Source organism: Protopterus annectens, chromosome 9.part0 (genome assembly GCF_019279795.1).
Source record: "Protopterus annectens isolate FY-2018-M chromosome 9.part0, PAN1.0, whole genome shotgun sequence".
In the NCBI taxonomy this organism is placed as follows: domain Eukaryota; kingdom Metazoa; phylum Chordata; order Ceratodontiformes; family Protopteridae; genus Protopterus; species Protopterus annectens.
This window is the reverse complement of record NC_056743.1, coordinates 686,459,868-686,483,306: the sequence shown is the minus strand read 5'-3', so window position 1 is coordinate 686,483,306 and position 23,439 is coordinate 686,459,868. Positions and strand designations below refer to the sequence as shown.

The 23,439-nt window shown below is 43.5% G+C and overlaps 1 protein-coding gene across 1 annotated transcript in view; it reads left to right on the top strand.

Annotated features, from left to right (window-relative positions):
• The window catches only part of MDC1 (mediator of DNA damage checkpoint 1), a 1,303,504-nt gene that overhangs the window by 119,270 nt on the left and 1,160,795 nt on the right, over nt 1-23,439 (top strand). The window contains exon 3 of the mRNA XM_044083294.1: nt 8,650-9,210. Within this exon, the coding sequence (XP_043939229.1) occupies nt 8,650-9,210 (561 nt within the window). The remainder of the gene's footprint in view (nt 1-8,649; nt 9,211-23,439) is intronic.

The following is a 23,439-nucleotide window of genomic DNA, read 5'->3' as shown; positions in this document are numbered from 1 at the left end:
AGCCCACAGAACAAAGGGGAACGGATACTGCACTCTTTAGATGTGCACAGACGGCTTAGATTCTACTTGGGCAGGACTGAACCTCAAAGGAAATCGGAACAACTACTGGTGGCATTTGCTGCAGGGACGGAGGGGAAAGCTATTTCAAAAAAAGTCATTTCAAAATGGATAGGCCACTGCATTCTTTTCCACAATAAGCACTGTGAAAAACCTATTCCACAAGGCATCGGACCTCATTCAACCAGGACTACATCTACTTCTACAGCCTTTCTCCGGGGCGGCCCTACTAGGGACATCCTAGAGGCTGCCACCTGGACTTCTGTACATACTTTCACTAAGTATTATCATTTGCCAATTTTCTCTAATTCCAGAGCTGGTTTTGCCACTGGAGTATGCAAGATACAAAGGCAGTAGTCACTCGTGCACTAGGACCATCTCCTATTCGAAATAAACAGGATTCCAAAACTTGATGTACCACGTTTATTCTTGACAGTAAAAACACACTTGATAAAGACAGTTTACCTAGGTTTCTTCTTGCAGCAGAAGACTTCTTCAGAACAATTCACAGTACTACAATTTTAATTATATACACCCAATGTGTATATAATTAGGATTGTAGTACTGTGAATTGTTCTGAAGAAGTCTTCTGTTTTAAGACTAAACCTAGGTAAACTGTCTTTATCAAGTGTGTTTTTACTGTCAAGAATAAACGTGGTACATCAAGTTTTGGAATCCTGTTCATTTCGAATAGGAGATGGTCCTAGTGCATGAGTGACTACTGCCTTTGTATCTTGCATTTTCTTGGTTTTTGGTTCGTTTGAGTTTTTGCCACTGGAGTCTTGCAGGGCCTTATAGCTGGTCCTAATTCCGTTTAAATTCCTCCTCCCAACCTTAGCTTTGGGAATCTACCCAAATGTAATGACTGCAAGAGTGAAACACGAAGAACATAGTACAGTTGTGCACACTTACCATAAATTTTAGATGTTCGTGTGTATTCACTGTTGCAGTCCTGGTTACCCTCCCTGCAGCCCCCTTTCTTCTTTTGGCTATACCTCTACTCTCTCATGTTCAAAAAGCTTTTTGGTGTATTTGCTTTTGTTGGAGGTATACCTTTGTATTTATAAGTTTAATTGCTTCCCATTAGGGGGGCACCTGAAATCTGGGGCAAGAAACTGATGTAATGGCGTCTGCTGCATGTTTTCTACCCCTGACGACCTGATGTCATTGAAGAATGGACAGCAACCGACACAGGACCCAAGACTTTAATCAGGCCGACATGAGGGCTACTGCAAGCAGATGACCCCAAATGTAATGACTGCAACAGTGAATACAGTGTAACATCTATATTTATGGTAAGTGTACACAATTGTGCTTTCCTGCTGCCCAGGAAAGAGTGCTCTTGGCACCCTATCCTGGATCTATCCATTCTCAACACCTTTCTGGTGGTCCCAAAATTCAAAATGCTTACACTGCAGCAGGTTCTCCCAATGCTAGCCATGGATGCCTGGTTAGTCACCCTAGACTTAAAAGAAGTTTATCTGCATATCCCCATAAGGGAATCCTGCAGAAAATATGTACGTTTCAGGGCAGGTTCTATACACTATCAATTCTCTGCACTTCCCTTTGCCTTATCTTCTGCGCCCAGAGTATTCACAGTGCCTGGCTCCAGCCATTGCATACTGCAGGCAGAGAAATTTTCAAATTTACCCGTACTTGGACGATTGCCTGATTTTAGGCAGACAGCCATGAATTGCTACTTCAGCACCTGGCATTTGTAAAAAGACTCCTAACCTCACTGGGGTACACCATCAACAAAAAGAAATCTCAACTGGTGCTTAATCCAAAAATTGTATTCCTGAGCGCAGACTTGAACACAACTTCCCAGATGGCATTCCTCACTCCAGAAAAGCAGGTCTAATTTGACAAACTACTTCAAACTAATGGCCACCAAAACCCAGCTGTCTTCAAGGAAAATACTGCAAGCCCTAGGGTTCATGGCCTTATGCATTTTAATTCCATATGCAAGACTGCATATGAGGAAACTTCAGTGGTACTTTAAAAGACTCTGTCAACATTCTAAGGACCTAAAAACAGTGATTCCTATCATACTTTGTCTAAGGGCAGAGTTCTTTTGGTGGGCAGAAGTATGCAGCCACAACAAGGGGCGGCCTTTCACTCAACCCCTCGCCGCCCAAATCCTGACAACAGACTCATCAGACTATGCATGAGGGGCTCACATGGCAGGCAAATGAATTCAAGGCAAATGGATCCCAGGACTAATTTTCCTACATATTGATCAAAAAAATGCTAGCTGTACAGAATGCTCTGACAGCCTTCAAACACAGAATCCTTCCAGGGCAGCTCCTGATAAAGGCAGACAACACCACAGCTATGTGGTACATAAACAAGCAAGGGGGAACCCATTCTTACCCACTCTGCTGGTTAGCCGTGGCCCTACGGAACACAGCCTTGAGTAACCAAGTGCACCTACAAGCTCAATTCCTGCCAGGCAAACAAAATTCACTGTCAGATGAGTTGAGCAGAAATCTACTGGATCCATACGAGTGGAAATTGGAGCCAAACTCATTCAGAGGTGGGGGACCCTGGAGGTGGACGTTTTTGCCTCCCCCAAGAATTACCAGTTGAGCAAATTCTGTACCAGTAACCCTCACGGCAGGGCCTGGAAGGTTGATGCCCTATCCTTCGCATGGGAAAACCTCTCCATTTATGCTTTCCCTCTCTGCCCCCCCCCCCTTTCAAAAGTACTTTTCAAGATCAGATGAGACAGGCCAAGGGCAATACTTATTGCCCCATACTGGCCACGCCAGCAGTGGTGCACACTCCTATGCAGTCTGACAGCAGTGCCACCCTGGCACCTTCCCTGCTGTCAGCAGGAGGGACAGATTTTGCATCCACAGTTGCAAACCCTGAACCTTGCAGCCTGGCTTATCTCTTGAATACACCATCAGCAAACCTCAGCAAGCAGGTGCTAGACATTATCCTTGAGGCCAGAAGGCCTAGTACTAGGAAATCCTATGCTGAAGAGTGGAAAAGATATTGTTCTTAGAATCCGTCTCAAGGAAAGGACACAGCTGTGCCCTCCTTACCCCAAATCCTTTATTACCTAGCAGAGCTGCTCCACAGAGGCCCATCTTTCTCCTCCATTAAGATCCTGCCTCTGCCATCTCAGCTCATTATAATACGGAGCCACCTCTTTTCTCACCTTCTCAAGCAGGTCCTGATAGGGGTAACAATTTAAGGCCCTCTAGGAGAGCTTCCACCCCTGCCTGGGACCTTAACATTGTACTGGAAAAGCTCACCCTTCCCCATTTTGAACCTGCTGCTTCTGCAGTGTTAAAATTCCTCTTGATAAACCGCCTTGCTTCTAGCCATTACTTCAGCAAGAAGAGTGACTGAGTTACAGGCACTAATGGCTGTGGAACCCTTCATTATTTTCCATGCTGACATGGTTTCCCTCAGGACTAACGCATCCTTTATGCCTAAGGTGGTATCTAGTGTGGCTCTAAACCAATCCATACATTTGCCAACCTTCTTCCCTAATCCTCGGCAGAAAGGATCCTGCACTCCTTGGACATGCACAAGACGGCTCAGGTTCTACCTTGACAGGACTTAAACCTTTCAGAAAGTCTGACTAGCTGCTAGTCAGCTTTGTTACAGGGGCAGAGGGCAAGGCCATTTCAAAACAATTTCTAAATGGATAGCGCACTGCATCCATTTCTTCTAACAACACCATGGAAAACCTACCCCACAGGGGATCAGAACACATTTCCACTGGGGCTACTTCCACCTCTACAGCATTTCTCAGGGAAGTCCCTACCAGGGACATCCTGGAAGCTGCAACCTGGAGTTCTGTACACACCTTCACAAAGCATTACCATCTACCTATTTTTTTTTTTTAAATACAGAGCTGGATTTGCTACAGCAGTCTTAAAAGGCCTGATAGCCAGCCCTAACACTTCTTGACTGCCTCCACCCTTCCTCAGCTTTGGGAATCCACCCACCCTTCCTCCGCTTTCGGAATCAACCCAAGTGTGATGACTGCAACAGTGAAACACAAAGAACATAGTACAGTTGTGTACACTTACCATAAATGTAGATGTTGGAGTGTTCACTGTTGCAGTCCTGGTTTCCCTCCCTCCAGCCCCCTGGTATTTTCTATCCTTTCTACCTATCCTCTTTATGGCCATTTTTTATGACAGTGATATTTACTTTTTACTGGGGGTGTTCCACACGATTATAATAGCTTCCTATTTTGGGGGCTCCTGACATTTTGGGGCAAGAAAATCTGATTTAATGTGTTGGCTGCATGATTTATACCCCTTATGACCTGACGTCATGGAAGAGGCGAAAGCATCCAACACAGAAATCCCAAGACACTGGTGTTCAGGCCAACTGAGGGCTATTTGCAGGCAGATAACTAGAGTGTGATGACTGCAACAGTGAACACACTCCAACATCTGCATTTACGGTAAGTGTACACAACTGTACTTCTGGCCCTGACAGCCTTCCTCACACTCCTGCAACCGAGCCCGCTTCAGATATTCAGACAGCACCACAGTCATGTGGTATGTCAACAAACAGGGAGAGGCTAAGGCCTACCTCCTCTGCTAGATAACATTGCAAACTTGGGACCTTGCTTCCAGGAGGAGCTTATCCCTGCAGGCAACATACATCCATTCTCAGGACAAAAACAAGTGAATATTCTCAGCAGAACATTCTCTCTGCAGCACGAGTGGATGCTGAACAGGTATACCTTTCTAGACTTCCACTGGTGGGATACACCTCCAGTAGATTTGTTGGCCTTCCCCCAGAACAGACAGTTGAAAACATTTTACACCAAGGACCACTCTCCACTTGCCTGGAGGGTAGATGCCTTCAGCATTCAATGAAATGGGTGGTTTCTATATGCATTCCCACCCTTGCTTTTCATTCAAAAAGTCCTGAAAATCAAGAGGGACAAACCAAAAATCTTGGTGACTCCCTGTTGGCTAAGGGAACACTGGTTCCCCCTACTTCTCTCATTAGCCAAGGGCAATCACCACAAGTTACCCCACAAGGTGGACCTACTCGCACAACAAGAGGAACTCCTAATTCACCCTCACCAACAGATGTTAGGCATACCACTCTGGGTGATAAACTTCTAATCCCTTTCAGACACCACTACTCAGAAGATGTGCTTTTAGTCCTAAGGGAGGCCAGGAAACTAACGACTTCAAGATCTTGCTTATCAAAATGGGAAAGATTCTCCAACTGGTCTCCATTAGGACAGGGATCCCTGCCAGGCTGCCCCCACCCAAGTCCTTGCCTGTATGTGTGAACTAACTAAGGCTGGTCTTTCGTACTCTTCAGTGAAAGTCCACCTATCAGCAATTTCAGCCCACCTATCAGCAGTTTCAGCCCATCTGCCACTAGATCCCCCTTTAGTAACCGGGCTAAATGTCAAATTATTACTGAAAGGTGTCTTACACATCAGACCACTAAGAAAACCTAACAGTGGCCCCATTTGAACTAGTTAGTGCTGCTACGCTCGAAATGTGTACATGGAAGGCTGTACTGCTGGTGGCCCTTACTTCAGGTAGTGAGTTTCAAGCTCTAATGGCCTGCTCACCCTACACTACCTTCCATAAGAATAGGGTGACCCTATATACTAACCTTTCATGCCTAAAGTGGTCAATGAACGCTCTCTAAACCAATCCATTCATCTGCCCACCTTCTTCCCCTCTCCACCCAATGACGGTGAGAGGATACTCCATTCCCTGGATGTGCAGAGACTGACAAAAGTGCATCAGAAACTAACCAGCTCTTTGTGTCTTACCACCATAGGGCCCTGGGCAAGGCAGTCTCCAAGTAAACAGTTTCCTGTTGGAAAACTGTTTACTTCTGCTACTCCCACCATGGCAAGCACTTGCCCCAGGGAGTAGCAGCTCATTCTGTCAGGCATGGCAACCTCCAAAGCCTTCCTCAAACGCCTGGTCACAGCCTCCATCCTGGAAACTGCCACCTGGCCCACAGTTCACACCTTCACCAGACACTACAAATTGGACCACGTTTTCAGAGCCTGGGCAGGGTATTCTTCCCATCCACCTATCCCCCTTTTTTTTACTACTGACCTGTCTTAAGGGCAGTGTGAGGCTGTAACCTAGAGCAGGGTCAGACTAGCCAGCATATAATACTTTGCACCTCAGGCTGACATCAGTAGTTACTCTCTGGGACTGTCCGACTGTGCATTTAAGTTCTGAGGTCTGTGCATACAGACATCACATTTAAGGTCCCTGGTTTATGGCTGTACTTGTGACATCCCACGCAGCTACAGCAGCCAGGCTTAAGCTTTTGTATAGGAGCTGACGTGTAGGTTGCCTGAGGCGGGCAATCCCACACTAAGAATACTGCAACATGAAGATTTACACAACTATTCTTTGTCTACCTTCAGTCAGTCGTTCAAAGGATATGCACCTTTTGTGTGCATCTTTTATCCTGCAATTTATTTTGATGCATCTTATTTGATTATCTGGAAAGTTCGACTTCTTTGTCTACCTTCAGTCAGTCGTTCAAAGGATATGCACCTTTTGTGTGCATCTTTTTATCCGGCAATTTATTTATTTTGATGCATCTTATTTGATTATCTGGAAAGTTCGACTGGGTAGAAGCCAATCTTCAGCAGAGGCCTGGGGGGACTATCCAAATGGTTACAAGCCATTTTAAGAATTTTACAGTTTTCAAAAGTAAATACTTGTAGACTTGTCTACCCTCCTTGCTCCTGCCACATGGCTGGTAACATCTTGGACAGTGTGCACCATGTTTTGCTCTACTGCTTAAAACACCCAAGGTCTAGAGCAAACGTTTTTTGGTAGAATGTTATCTTGCTGTTAGTTTTTTCAAAGCAAAACTCAGTAAGTCTGTCTGTCAGCCTTTTGTCGTAGTCTTTGCAGTGTCAGTCTATTTTCTGAAAATCCTGATCATTTGTCCTTTGTCATTTATTTCTTCATCCCATAGGAAGGCAAGGCCTTGCATCCCAACCTCAAAGCTGTCAATATATGGAGAATATATTTTGATTTACCAGCCCATAATGTATATTTTCATGCCTTTGTGTATTTTTAAAGGAGGCTTGAGAAAATTTAATGCAACAAAATCTTGCATGTAGATATGGAAGAGGTTTGTTACATGGACTCTCATGGTCTAGGTAATCAAGGTAACCTGGTGGGGGAAAGTTTGTTTTGCAATTTCGTCCTGCATTTTGATCAGTCTGGGCTCCTGTGCTAGCAGTATTTAGCGGTTTACCATTTTGCCCTCAAACTTTTGACATTGAACTGAAGTCCTTAAAGGAGGTTTACAGTTGGACAATCAGATGCATTTGTCCACTTTGTTAGATCGGTTATCTTGCTTTAAACTTTCTGACGTAGAGTATTGTTTGCAGAGTATTATGTAGCAGCTATTGCATCTGGCAAGTAAGATTTCAGTTAGACACCCCACCTCCACAATGAGTAAGCTGCTTGAAGTTGTAGAGGGTTGTCCTGTTTTCACATCTTAAGCATCAGCATTAACCCTGATCATTTTAACTTGTTCTGTGGAGACATTGCTAAATAATGAAATACCTCTGTACTTGTCCCTCGTCTATGGAGCTTATTACTCCAGAAAATCCTGCTATTTAAATTAGGGGCCATCAGTCAGTAAACAGGCTGTCTAAATGGCTGCTCCATTTTTGTTGCATCTTAGAAATATGTAGCAATTCATTTACAGAGCAACATCTGAGCTCATTCTATTGGGAGAGCAGACGAGTCACCTTGTTTAGTTGAAATTTCTAAGACAATTTGGGCATGTAAATCCATAGTTCAAACATTACAGAAATGGGGTGCGCACAGTCTAGAGGTAGAACTGGGTTTGCTACAGCTGTGCTTCTGGAAATTGTACAACAGTGCACCCACTTTAGGTTTATTTAATACCTTTTGAGAGGCTACCAGGTTACAGTGACCCTTACCAAAGAAGGTAGTATACATAGGGAGCTACTTGCAATAACACCACTTTAAGGAGTGAGCACTATAATAGTAAAGCTGCCCTTCAAAGTTGGAGGCTTTTGTAAGGGTAGAACTGTTGGCTACTTCAGTTGAAGGTGTATAACTTGCTACAGCTGTAGTTTGTTTATTGGGGGGGGGGGGCTGTATGACTTTAACAGTACAGGAGTGGCTTTACAATTGCTTCATCCACTTAGTAAAGTTCTGTAGAATGCAGGCATGGGTATGGAGTAGGCCCACACAAGGAATAAGAGACTAGGTATGGGGTATAACTCCAAGGTTATGATTTTACTTTGACAGCTCTTTCATTTTACTGTGAAGGTAAGTGTGTTAACCAGGTTTTGTATTTTATTTATTCAGTGTTTATTTTCTAGTATAGTATGTATGTTGAAATAGAGAAACAAATGTATCCACATTGTTAGTAGCATCGAGTGACCTGTTTTTGTATTATGCAGTATTGCTTCAAATATAAAAGTACTACTTTCTGGGGACTTAAATTTCCATGAATACTATGCATTGTGTATTAATTCTGCATTCTTTGCAGTTGTAATATAGTGATTAAGGTTCTGATTATTTTTCAGGTTGCTCATATTAATTTTATTCTTTTTTTTTCCTGTAGAATTTATGCTGTTTAAGGGGGATAACGCAGTTGGTAGACATGAGAGTTGTAGGATTCACATCCCTGCCCCATCTGTTTCAAAAAAGCATGCTGTGATTGAAATTGATGAAAAATCTCACATAATTTATGATTGCCGTAGCTTAAACAAAACGCGTCGAAAAAAAGGGGTGCTGAAACCAGATGTCAGATACTTTTTGGAAGATCGTGATCTCTTGATGTTTGCAGATGTGGCTTGTCAGTACATTATGCTGCCAGAAAAAAATAGTGAATGTACAGCACCAGATATCCCACAGCAGATGCAAAATCCTGGTGGTACCAAGTTGGATGTGACATCGCTAGAGGAGTCCGAGGTCAGCACTGCTCCAGGAACTGCAGAGAGTAGTATTGTAATGGATTCAGATGATGATTCGTTGATGCTACAGTCAACTCAGGCTTACCCAGTAAGGCCACTTGTGCTAGAGAAGACACCAGCTCCTCGCAAGAATAATGCTGGTGTGTCACTAGTGAAGGATTCTGATGATGAGGGCAGTGATTATGTCCAGCAACAGAAACTGAAATCTGGTAAGTGTGACAATATTTTTAATACATTTTTTTTTGTGATTTTATTTTAAGATTGTTTTTGTGTAGAGAATGGTGTACCTAGTTCATTTGTTTGCGCGAGCTGTCATGCTCATGTTTGCTCGCTCTTTCGCATGCATATTTGCTAACAAGTGCGTGCATGCTTTGTCTCCTAGGTATACTGTTGCCATTTTATCTTTAAATAATTTAATGTAAGCTGACCATTTTGAGAGTTGCTGTGACACCTGTTCCTGCTGGGTGAGCCAGTTGTGGCACATCAGTCATGCATATAGTAATATTTTCTGTACATCTTCATATCTCCATATAGTAGGCATGCTGAGATGTGGGAATTGAGTATGCATCATGTGGTACTTTGATTCATTGAGCCCCTGTGGGGCAACCTTCTGCTTTTAAGCAGATGATGTTTTAGTAAGACTTTTATTCCAGTGCCACTGAATCTTATGACCATCCAAACCCTGCCATTACCTCCCACATGCTGCTGCTCCTCTTTTCATGCAAGTCGTACCAGTTAAACCCAGAGTAAATGTTTGGCCACCCATCCTGTCCTTAGGCCATGTTTAAAAGAAGATAGGTTTATTGCACTGTGCCATGCAGGGAATGTTTAGTCCAGGGGGTTGGGTGGTGATGGCTTATAAATCTGTCCCTCCACCATGTTTTATCTGTTAGTGAAGATTGAGGTTGCAGTCTGTAGTATTGGTTAAGATATTGGACTTGCTGAGAAACAGGAGGTCCAGGACCACCAGGTCTTTGTGATACCTGACGTGTCCAGCCTGTCTTGGTAGCTTGGGGGTCTTTTCTGTCTGACCTTTTTGGGGTCCTATTTTTTGAGATGCATCCCCAAGGGATTGTATTCATTAAATGGTCTGATCAGTACAGAGTGTAAACGTGCTTTCTTCTTTAGCCCTACAGCCGTGCTAAATAAAATGACTTCTTACAATCATTGTCACATGATGGTCTGGAAAGTTACTTAATAAAGGCCTGTTTTCATTTTGCAGTGGTTAAGCTTGTACAGTGAGCAATGGGAGGGGGTTGTCTAACAAGTGACAATACTACACTTAGTATTTAGCTTGAGCACGTTTTTAGCTGTTTGTTAGGGAGATTTCTAGAGTATTTGAGTGTCTGAGATGACTTGACCCCCGGTTTATAGTATTCAGCAGACTTTGCTAGCTTGGAGGTCTTGGTTCTTTGTTGGGAAGTCGAAGTAAATGCTGAAAAGGAGATAGCCCAGCATCAAGCTTTGAAAGGAACCGCTGATTCCTTTCATACTTTTTTTGATGGGGTGCCTGCAACTCACTGTGGGGTTCTGTCTTCCCCATGTTTTGTTCTGTAAAACCATTCAATCCATTAGCATCAGCTGTGGACTACAATGTGTCAGTGTACAGGAGAACACCGTAAAAGGGAAACAAAAGCAAGTCAAAAAAGAACAGTAGTTCAAACCCACTAACTTAATTATTTTTCTTTTATTTATAACATCAAACAGAAAAAAAATCATAAAGAAAGCTAATCCTCCTACAAAATTATAGGAAGTTGTACGGCTTTCCAGTTAACAAAAAATGTCTTGGAAACTGTAATTGCTAAATTAATCTTATTCTCTGGATATCTTGGAAAACAATGTAGCATGTATTCAAATGACAGTGGTCTATTAATTATAGTAAATTACCTAGTTTTTGGGAGGCAGCAGTGGTGTAGTGGTTAGAGTTGTCGCCTCACAGTAGGAGGTTTTCCGGTTTGATTCTCTGCTGGGGTGCCTTCATTGTGGAGTGTATGTTCTCCCTGCGGTTGCATGAGTTTCTTCCTGGTGCTATGGTTTCCTTCCACATTCCAAACACTTGCTGTAGGTGGATTGGCCACACTGAATCAGCCACAGGTGTGTGTGAGTGAGTGGTACAGGTGAACTACCTAGCCAGTGCTAGCCACCTGGTGGTGTAAACCTTTGGGATTGCTACCATGACCCCATCTGCAAAATGGGCAAAAGGGGTTGAGGATGGATTGATCTAGTTTTTGAGTTTCCAACATTTCTTGTATTGGTGGACAGAGTCATCAGCAGTCTTATGTTGGCTAGATCAAAGTCAGTGTCAGCCTTTAATATTAAAAGTCAAATTCATTCTTTGTGGTGGTTAATGGTTTCCGTATAAAGATATTTCTAGCCCTGCTGTGATAAGTTTTCATTGCAAATTTGGAATGTATTAAAGAAATGTATCTGTAGCCTCTTCCCATTTAACTTGGAAAAATATTTGGTTTGTCAATATTTTTATACTCTAGAGAATTTTCTTTAAAGTTGCATCTGATGTCTGTTTTTATTCCTGAACATATGGCTCTGATAGGACTCTGCTCTTACTGTTGCTTGTGGTTGCCAACAAACTCTCGAGCTCCTTTCATACCATAATGCACCATACGTAACTTCTCTCTGATCTTGTTTGCTGCTTTCATGACTAGACGTGGTTGCCTGCTTCTGTCGAACAATTTGGTTATGATTTTGTCTGTAAACACTAGTGTTTAAAGGAGAACTGCGCCCACAGCCTCTGACAGGTCATCATGGTTTGGTGTTTCCACCATTTTAAAACCATTCTGGGACGATCTACAGGTTTTCAAATATTTATACGGAATTTGAGTCTGACCACATTGGGTCTGGCGTCTTGAAGTTATTCTGGATGTTCTTCGTGTTTCACTGTTGCAGTCATTACATTTGGGTAATCTGCTGGCAGGTTGCCCTCAGTCGGCTTGATTAACAAAGTCTTGGGTCCTGCGTCTGTTGCTGTCCCCTCTTCTGTGACGTCAGGTCGTTGGGGGTATAAAACATGCAGCCGACACAATTACATCAGTCTTTCTTGTCATGCGGTGCCCAAAGCAGTTCGCAAGTGCCGGTCAGCAGACTCCTGAAATTCAATTTTCGAGTTTCAGAACCGAAGTCTTCAACTTAAAGCTAAGTACCCCATTGGGGAAACTTCTTTTTTGTTTTTTTTTTTTTTTTTTGCTCCTTACAGATGTCAGTAAAAGTTAATAATTGCATTACTGTGGGAAGCAAATACGTTAAGGATTTTCATTTGTACTGTATTCCTTGCCTAGGCCCTGACCACAACGTACCTTGCTGTCTGTTTTGTGCTTTATTTAATCAGCGCACTATCCATCATAGTTACATTTTTGCTCCTAAATATTTTCTCTGTTTAATTATCCAGAAATGTCCGTTGGCCATCTGACTACTGGAATACAGAAAAAACGCAAAGAAAAAGGCCATTGAGGTCCCAAACTGCCAACGACACTTCTCATAAGCCAGTCGACAGTTCGCCGGTACTCAGTGAGGTGCTTTCGCAGCCCCTGATGCCAGCTTCTTCTGATAAGCAGGCCTCTGCTGAGACCTATTTGGAGTCCAGTATGCTGCGAGATGCTTCGCAGATGGAACCTGTGGATGTCTCTAGCTTGGATGGGTCCGGAGCCGCTGAACAGGCACCGGCTTCTGAGGGTGAATTCAGGTCTACAGATTTGCATATTAAACCAACGCCAGTTTCAATACTAAGGCCTAAATCCCGATCTGTGTCTAGAAAACTGACGCCCAGGCCACATGTTCAGGCCCCTTTGCCTAAAAAACAGATTATCAAAATGGCTGAAGATTTAATTACTTTAATCAGGGGTAGTCAACCCCCACCACCCCTTCCTCCAAGAGGCCTAAGATAGAGCATGACTATATGAATCTTCTGAGTAGGACTCTGTTTATTCTGACTCTTCTAATTTGGATTTGTCCATATCTACTTATGAGGACTCTGCAGCGGATTCTGTTCCCTCTGCTTCTCCACCTGAGGATTTCTATTTTGGGGAAACTTTACATACCTTAATGGAGCATTTTCACTGGGAAAGTCAGGATTTCTCTGAATCCAAAAAGAGGCTTAGGGATTTCCTTCATCAGCATAGGCCTTTTGGCTGTACCTCCTGTACTTGACATTGTTGTGTTTTCGGAATCCAGTATGGCCCCTGATTCCTTGCCTCCAGCCCCTAGCAAACCAGACTGGTACTACAGGGTTCCTGAGTCTCCCAAATTTCTTTTCAGCAATCCTGTTGCAGACCCTGAAACCATTTCTCAGGGCCTCAAGAGCATAAAGGCTTCCACTGCTAAAAATCCTACCCCTTCTAATAGACTCCAGGGTGCTGGATAGATGGGGTAAAAAGGTTTATACTTCTGCAGCCTTAGCAATCAGGGCTTTATTTTATTTGCAGTTGGTTTACCAGGATAGTCCATTGGGCCAAAAGAACCTGTTTTCAGTGGAGTCCTGGGGAGAAAAGCTCCAAAAACAATTAGCAAGGTTACAATAATGTATTTAGTTTCAATTATACAATTCCTATGGACTTGGAAATACAGTAGACTAGTGTACAAACATATGCAAATATTACAATCTTGTATCGCTGAAAACAATTTACAATATAGAAACTGAGAGGCTTTTGCAACTTAGGGTGGGTTGCACTGGAGATGCCTTTCATATATTCAGGATGAGTAGCTTAATGCAATCAAGAGAAAGGTATATGAGCCTGACCTAGAACCTTCCAATATAGAAACAGAGAACCTTTTCCATCAGAGGGTATATTTACACTAAGGTACCTTTAAGTATTCAGAGAAAGTTAATACAGGCAAGAGCAAGATCTATGAGTTTAGGAGAGTAAGTAGAAATTCTCATTATGAATAGGGGAGAAGTGAAAATTCTCAGTATGAGGAGATTATGTTTGGTGGGAGCAGGAGCATTCCCACTGGGAAATTAGGTGCGAGTGAAGGGAATTTTTGAATGAGAAGTGATTTGTGATTGTACGAATGGATGGGGGTAAGGAATTCCAGAAACTAGCAAGACTTTAGGATAAGAGACTTTTTCCAGGGGGACGACTTGGTTTATACAGTTCAATTAAGTTTTGGTTGTTAGATCTTAGAATTCTATCAAGGAGGTGCATTTTGAAGGTAGAGGAAAGGGATGGGCAGAGGGAAGGGATTGAAGATGAGTTTGTGTGCAAGAGTCGGACGTAGGTGAGGTGATTGGGTAGTTCTAACCATTTTAGTTTGTGGAGAGCTAAACAGTGGTGAGGAGGACTTATGGGAGGTAGCAAACTTGGCAACTTTGTTATAGCAAGAGGAGAGTTGTGTTTTGAGAGAAGATTGTAGGTTAGTTAGAAGTGGGGCCTTATAGAGGAGGGATGGGATGAGAAATGTGGTAGCTGGGGTGTAAGATGTCGATTCTGTCTGTAGAGCATGCCGAGTTTTTTTTTATATTTAGTTGAAGATGGGAATTGAATTTAAGCGGACTATCAATTTGGACCCCAAGTAATCTGGCCTCTGATACCAGTTCTAAGGGTGTATTGTTGTGACTAGTAATAGTGATATTACTTGGATTGAAAAAGGTAGCTTTAGAGGGGGTGAATACCATTACTTTGGTTTTGGAGGCATTGAGTACAAGGGTCTATATTATATCATGAAACACTTAAAAAAGCGAACGCTGATTGATCGACCTAATTTAAGTGAAAGCTTACAATCTCGAACTGTCAGATCAGCGACCCCCCCCCCTACCCCCCCGGGAAAAAAATGATCCAAAACGCATACACACAACACAAGCACACCAAACAAACAGAAATCCACACACATACACCTAAAATCTGATACCTAACCCTACACTAAACTATGCACACACCACTAACTACCCACTTACCTTAACCCAAACCCTAAGGTCCGTCACTATCGCACACTCGCCTCACCCGCTCCCTAACTCACTTAAATCCGCCCTAACCCTCATGTCCACTCAATCGCACTCGCACCTAACCCGAGCCCTAACTCACCTAAATCACCCTAACACTCACATCCACACAATCGCACACTTACCTGAATCCGACCGGTAACTTTCCACCATAACACTGAAAATACTGAAACAACAGAAATGGACAACCGAATTCTTTCCCTAGGAAAAATTTGAGTTTCTGCTGCTTCGATATTTTGCAGTTTCGCGAAAATAAGTTTGATCAATCAGCGTTCGCTTTTTTAAGCGTTCGAGGATACAATATAGACCAGAGTACAAGGTGATTTGTTTTCATCCATTGTTCGGTGGTTGAGAGTGCATCTTGAGTAAGCTTTAGCAGTGTGGGGATGGAGGTAGCAGAGCAGATTATAGTTGAATCATCTGCGTATTGGATAATTTTAGTTGAAGGGATAGAGTTATGCTAAAATATCAACAGCATATCATGGGACTGTTAAAACAGAAAATGTTGTCTGGACTGTGCAGAGAATAGATTTACAGGACATATTGCATTCAGCAGAACAGGTTGGAAAACGTACTTTGCAATGTGGCTTTGATTCTTGAGGCCTCTTGCAGGGCTGCTGTTACTGGGCCTGTGCTTAGGCATGCTTTGCTTAAAGAGCAATATCTGCCTGATCATGTTAAAGCAAAGCTTTTGGATGCTCCTTTACAACAGGACTGCCTTTTTGGCAATAAGGCTGAAGTTCTAAGAAAAGATGTAAGATAAAGCTAAATCTATGCAAACTGTTAAAGAATTCTTACAAGTGCAACCTCCTAGATTTAGTAGGTGCTGGCCTACTAAGAACTGGTCCTTTCCAGCTCCCTCCAGAGCCACTCCAGCCAAACCCAGACATTCCAAAAGCACCAGGTTTCAGTCCCAAGGGACTTTCAGAACTAAGCAATGGAGTGCTTCCACTTCCAGATTAGGAAACAACAAAGCACCACCCTATGGTGAACAGTCTCAGTGACTTCCCTTTACAAATACCAAGCACTTATCTCTTAGCCGCCCCTTTGGAGGGAACACTGGCTCATTCCAGAAACTGGGAACTTTATAACCAAGGACAAATGGGTGTTAGTGTCCCAGGGATACAGATTTAATTTCCTCACACTGCCAACCCCAAACAGATGGCCAGACCTGCCCCCGAGTCAGTTTGCAGAGGCTTAGAAACAAGTACTTCTCCTCCAAAACATGGTGGCAATTCAACTAGTACCAGAGGAAGAAAAAGGACAGTTTCTACTCCAGACTCTTTTCCTGGTACCCAAAAAGGACAAATCATGGCGTCAAATTCTGGACCTGTCCACTCAACACCTTTCTGGACATTCCAAAATTCAAGTTTCTAACTCTTCACCAGCTACTTCCTATGCTAGGCAAGGATGCCTGGTTGGCAACTCTAGATTTAAGAGGCTTATCTGCCTATCCCAATCAGGTAATCTTGCAGAAGGTACCTACGCTTCAAAGCTGGCTGCATGCATCATCTGTTCTCTGCACTGCCCTTTGGCTTGTCTACTGCTCCCAGGGTATTCACAAAGTGTCTGGCTCCAGTAATTGCATTTTGCAGGCAAAGAAATATTCAAATATAACCATACCTAGACGATTGTCTAATTCAGACTGCAAACCAGGCCATTCTTCTAAAAACATCTGGCATTTGTAAAAAGAGTTCTAACATGTCTAGGGTACACCATAAATGAAAAAATCACAACTGATACCCTCTCTAAGCTTGCACCCGGGAATGTAATTTTTTGATACAATTGCCCATATGGCTTTCCTTGAGCCAGAAAAACAAACCCATTTGGTGACTGACTTCAAACAAGTGGCCACAAAACCCCTGCTATCTGCAAGACAAATACTGCAAGCCTTGGGGTTCATGGTCTCCTGCATTCTTCTAATTCCATATGCAAGACTGTATATGAGGAAACTTCAGTGGTACTTAAGTTTATGGAGTCAACATTGTCAAAGCCTTGTAACAATGATTCCTGTCGTACCTTGCCTGCGCCTAGAGTTCCTATGGTGGGCAGAGGCCTGCCACCAGAACAAGGGACTGCCATTCACACCACCCCTTGCTGCCCAAACCCTGACAAGATGCATCAGACTATGCATGTGGGGCTCATCTGGCAGGGAGGTGCATTCGGGGCAGATGGAGCCCAAATCAAATGTACCTTCACGTCAATCAAAACAATGCTAGCTGTACAGAATGCATGGACAGCCTTCAAGGACTACTTTCATCCAGGACAACAGCTGAGGACTGACAGCACCACGGTTATGTGGTACATAAACGAGCGGGGGGGGGGTACACATTCCTACCCCCTCTGCAGACTAGTCATGGCATTGTGGAACACTGCCTTGGGATATAAAGTACAACTTACAAGCTCAATTCCTGCCAGGAAAGCTGAATGTTCTGGCAGATGAACTAAGCAGAAATCTCCTGGACCCACACGAATGGAAACTGGAACCACGGATTTTCAACATGCTGGCACGCAAGTGGGGGAGCCCAGACATAGATCTTTTTGCCTCACCCCAGAACTACCAGTTGGACAAATTTTGCACAAGAACTCCTCACAAAAGCCTGGAAAGTGGATGCTCTGTCCTTCAGCTGGAAAAATCTTTGTCTATGCCTTTCCCCCTCTGCCTCTGCTCTCCAAAGTTCTACTAAAAGTCAAACAGGACAAACAAATGATTTTAATTGCTCCGGACTGGCCTCGCCAACTTTGGTACCCCCCTTCTGCGCAGTGTGTCACACAGTTCACTGTGGTGCCTGCCTCAGACACCTTCCTTATGGTTTCAGCAGGGGAACCAAATTCTGCACCCTCCGCTCCAAACATTGAATCTTGCAGCTTGGCTAATCACTTGCATTCCCCCTTAGCATCCCTCTGCAAACCTGGGATGGATGTCATTTTGGAGGCGAGATTCTACTTGGGCAGGACTAAATCTGTCTGAACTGCTGGTAGCATTTGCTGCAGGGGCAGAGGGGAAGGCTATTTCAAAGCAAACTCTCTAAATGGATAAGCCATTGTATTCATTTCTGTTATAAGCACCATGGAAAACCTATCCCCCAGGGGATCAGATCTCATTCCACTAGGGCTGCATCTACTTCAGCAGCTTTTTACAGAGTAGTTCTTACCAGGGATATTCTAGAAGCTGCTACCTGGAGTTCAGTTCATACTTTTACCAAGCATCATCTACCAATTTTCTCTAAATCCAGAGCTGACTTTGCCACTGCTGTTTTGCAGGGCCTTATAGCTGGTCCTAATGCTGTATAAACCCATCCTCAAAACCATAGCTTTGGGAATCTACCCAAATGTAATGACTGCAACAGTGAAACACTAAGAACATAATACAGTTGTGTACACTTACCATAAATGTAGATGTTCAAGTGTATTCACTGTTGCAGTCCTGGTTACCCTCCCACCAGCCCCCTGTTTTTCTTTTATTATACCTCTACTTACATCAAAAAGGCTTTTAAGCATAGTAAAAGTATTTGCTTTTGTTTGGTGGTATATTTTTGTGTTTTTAATTATTTGCATATATATATTTTGCTCCCCATTTGGAGGGCACCTGACATCTGGGGCAAGAAAAACTGATGTAATGGCATCTGCTGCATGTTTTATACCCCTGACGACCTGACGTCACAGTGACAGCAACCGATGCAGGTCCCAAGACTTTGTTAATCAGGCTGACTGAGGGCAACCTGCCAGCAGATTAACCAAATGTAATGACTGCAACAGTGAATACACTCTGAACTTCTACATTTATGGTAAGTGTTGCACAACTGTACTTTGTTTAGCCTGCCTCTAGGTATCTCACAATGCAGTGTTCGGCTGTATTTAAAAAAAAAAAAAAAAAAAAAAAAAAAAAAAAGGCTTTTTTCTTGGTTCTTGTCACTGCACTAATTTTGCATGCATACACTCTCTTTTTCAGTCAGTTTTAAGTAATATTTCATACCGTTCAATGACTACTTAAAACAATGCAAATGCCACAGAACAGACTTTTGAAGTACTTTTAACTGCTGCTGCTCTTTAGAATGGCTAAACTGTAGTCTTTTCTGAAGCCTGAATTGTACTACTCATCTCCCATCCCCCTTCACACCTAACTTCCCAAGCTGTCGAATTGCTAATGGTAATTTGAGTTGTTACCTGCTATGAGTGACAGCTCACAGCAGGAAACTTGACTCGTGTACCGTTTCCTTGTTCTAGCCTTTACTTTGTTTGGGTAGGGGAAGGACCAGGGAGCTGTGACATCACAGCATGGGTGGGTTTTTAGGGTGGTAGTGGTAATATTAGTTTGGGGAGGGAAATGACCAGAAAACTACCTGTATTCAGTGGCTTTGTCAGTGAGTTGGAGACTTTTTCCAGGGTGGTACAGAAGATTTTTGAGCCGTTTAAAAGCATTTTCTGTCCGTTTTTCCTCTGTTTTCTGCAAAAAAGAAAAAAAAAACAAAAAAAAAACCCCCAAAAAACACAAAAATCTTGTTTTCCCGCCTTACTGAACTAGAATAGTCCAGTCTTCAGAGTTTGCTGATCTCTGGGCTTTGTCTTGGTTCCTGTGCTATTCCATATCCTTATTTGGATAAAAGGAAGCGTCTTTGTTCACCAGTGGGAGTGGGGAGCACTGAGCAGCCTATTTGTCCCTAGAGGAGTGGTTCCAGCCAGAAACTTGTAGTCTATTGGCCATTTTGGGTCAATTCCTAGCTCTTTTCAGCCCCCTGTAAAAAGGCCCGCTTTAGCGTGCTTTTTCGCTTGTATTCAACTCAGCACCGCTCCTCGTCGTGTCCTGCAGAGTTCTACAAGCAGCAGAGAGCAAGAGTGTGACTTTTTCCTGATTTAAGTATTTTTTTCTGGCTTTTTGATTATTTACTGCTTAGTGACTGCATTTTCGCCTGTTTATACAGCTCTGCATTTTATTTAAACTGTTTTTGTGTTAACTGTTTTGCACTTTTAAAAAGTTATTTGTTGCTTAATTTTACCTATAGGCTAACAAACTCAAGTGCGCTAGCCGTTTAAAAGCATTTATAGCATTTACTGTCTGTTTTTCCTCTCTTTTCTGCAAAAAAGACAAAAACAAAAAAAAAATAATCTTGTTTTCCCGCCTTAACTGAGCTAGAATAGTCCAGTCTTCAGAGTTTGCTGATCTCTGGGCTTTGTCTTGGTTCCTGTGCTATTCCATATCCTTATTTGGATAAAAGGAAGCGTCTTTGTTCACCAGTGGGAGTGGGGAGCACTGAGCAGCCTATTTGTCCCTAGAGGAGTGGTTCCAGCCAGAAACTTGTAGTCTATTGGCCATTTTGGGTCAATTCCTAGCTCTTTTCAGCCACCTGTAATAAAGCCCGCTTTAGCGTGCTTTTGCGTGATTTAGCGTGGAGTTGCCCATAGAGCACCATTGGGCAGCGCCAGTTAAACTATTGCTGGCTCCGTAAAGTCTGCTCTTCAATTTTTCCCTTAGAACTTCTCTAGTTGCAATCTAAACAGTCTATTCTCTATCTCAAAAGCTCAGCACTTGCTCCTAAAGCATTTTTATATAGGTAAAGTACTTGTATACTAAAAGTACTACATTAGCCTAGAATCCCCTTGTGTACCCATTTCCCTATAGGTCCCTTCTGACTCAGTTACACAGCAAACTTTTTCACTTTTTCTAGCATGTCGAAGGGTCAGTTGCTAGCGTCCTCTCCTGTTCAGCTGGTGAATCTGGGCATCTTGAGGCAATGTTACAATTGCCTCATGTACACAGACAACCCACTCCTTCTCCCACCAAACACAAATACATGTGAGAGATGCAACTATATAGCCAAACTGGAGGCTGAGCTCTCTCAACTCAGGACTGGCAAGACCAGACAGGAGGAGAAGGAAACCACGCACACCACAAACCCAGTTTCACACAGAACTATCACAACTGCAAAACAAACACATAAACACACAGACATACTCGGAGGCACTGATCAAAAATCTACCAAAACTACAGAGGCCTCCAAAGCAGACACCCAAGCAACTGCTACCTCAAGACATAAGACATGCAACACATAGTTCTCAAAGTCAGTGTGCTAAACAGTCACAGCCCTTAAGGCCAAACACAATGCCAGACACACTTGTTATAGGTGACTCCATAGTCAGACACACTGACATCCCACTCACCAGACTGAACAAGGAAAAGATCACAGTAAGCTGCCTGTCAGGCGCTAGAATCCACCACATAACACAAGCACTCAGGTCACTCCACAGCAAGTACAAGTATGACTCAGTCATTGTCCATGCCGGTGTGAACGACTGGAGACATACCTCCCTGGACTACATGAAGAGACCTAGAGGAGCTCTCAGATTATGTAGCCCAGGCCGATATGACCCTGACCCTGAGCAGTATCCTACCCTCACCAAGAATGATGCCACAATACAGAGACAAAATTATCAGCTTTAATAATTGGCTTAATTACTGGTGTCATTCTAAGGGGATCCAATGTCTGTCTGCCTGGGATGACATGCTTGACAAGCCACGCTGCTTCGCAAAGGACGGCTTGCACCTGTCACCCCTGGGCTTCTGGATATTGGCAAAGGCTCTTGCCACCCCTATAGTGCCTTTTTTAGGCAAGGCTCAAATGATAAACCTACCACCCTAGAAAACAAAAATGGAGAAAAACTAAGGGTAATACTGCTCAATGCCAGAAGTCTAAACCTCAAGATGCACGCCCTTGAAGCCCTCCTCAGTATGGAGAACATCGATGTCTGTGCTGTGACTGAAACCTGGTTCAAGGCTCCTGAGAGCACCCCAGCACTATCAGGTTATACCTCATATCATGCGTTCCAGCCCCAAAATCCGGACCGAACCACAAAAGGAGGGGGAGTATCCATATTCATAAAGGATACCCACACCTCCAGGTTAGTGGCAACGCACGAAGCATCGGAGACCATCCAGGTGCAATTAACCATAGGTAAAACTGCCCTACAGTTTGTAGCATGCTACAGACCACCCTCTCAAACTCAGGAAACCCACACAGCCTTCCTGAAGACACTGGAGAGTATGAATGTCTCTCCAAACACCATCATATTGGGTGACTTAACTACCCAAACATAGACTGGGAACATTACTCAAGCCCCAACACCCTAGCCCAAAGGTTCCTGGAGTTCATAAACTCAAATGCTATGGAACTACTAGTCACCATTCCCACAAGAGGAGAAAATATACTAGACCTGATCATCACAAACATGGGGACAAAATGCTCCACACCGGAAGTATATCCCTCATTGGTGAGATCAGACCATAAATTAATCTCACTGGAGATCCACATCCCGCCCACAACCCCAGCAAAAAAGACCACAGTGAAGAACTTCTCAGAAGCAAACTTCACACTTCTTAAGACTGGAGTGGTATCCTTCAAGGCCCCCGAGCCAGTGGAAACCACAACCCACGCTGCTGAAACCCTTACAAATGCCTTCTACGAGCACCTCCAGGAATGTATGGATCAAGCAATCCCTAATAAAATCAAGACCCTTTCCACCAAAGGCAGGCGCCCAGTCTGGTGGACCCCAGCCATAAACAAACTCTACAACAAGAGGAGAAAGCTACTACATGACGGAGCAAAATCCCTAAAAGGGAAGGCATCTCTGATCACTACTAGCAAAAAACTACGATCACTCAAAAAATCATCCAAGGCCAACTTTGAGAGAAAAATCGCTAATGACACAAAAGACAATCATAAGGCCTTCTTTAGCTATGTTAGAAACCTGGGTGGAAACTCCCAGATATGCTCAGAATTGGTCCAAAATGATACAAAAATCACTGAACCCACAGACATTGCCAACATGCTGGCAGACTGGTTCAGTGCAAATTTCTCCCCTCCCTCCCCCCCCCAAAAGGAGAAATATCTATCCCACCAGAGTCTAGTCTCCCAAACATCTCAGATGCCCAGGTGAGAGCTGCTCTCTCTAAAGCAAAAAACACAGCATCAATGGGACTGGACGGTGTCCCCGGCTGTGTGCTACACGAACTCAATGAGGAACTAAACCCACACATAAGGCTGCTGTTTAATCTTAGCCTTACTACAGGATACGTACCCAAAGAATGGCGTACGGCAACTGTGGTCCCACTCCACAAAGGCGGTACTTCTACGGACCCTGGAAATTACCGCCCCATAAGCTTGACTAGCCTTGTCTGCAAAGCTATGGAGAGGATCATAATGGAACTCCTAAATAAAGACATTGGGGACCTACAGACACTGGATCCTACCCAATTTGGCTTTGTCGAGGGCAGATCCTGCCTCTTGAACTTGGTCGACTTTTTCGAAACGGTCACTAAGGCCATTGATGAGGGTAAGGCAGTTCACACAGCCTACCTTGACCTAGCAAAAGCGTTCGACACAATACCCCACTCGGGCATCATAGAAAAGCTCACCAGCTTAGATGTAAACCCATATGTCACAAGATGGGTTGCAAACTGGCTCAAGGACAGAACCCACAGGGTTAGAGTTGC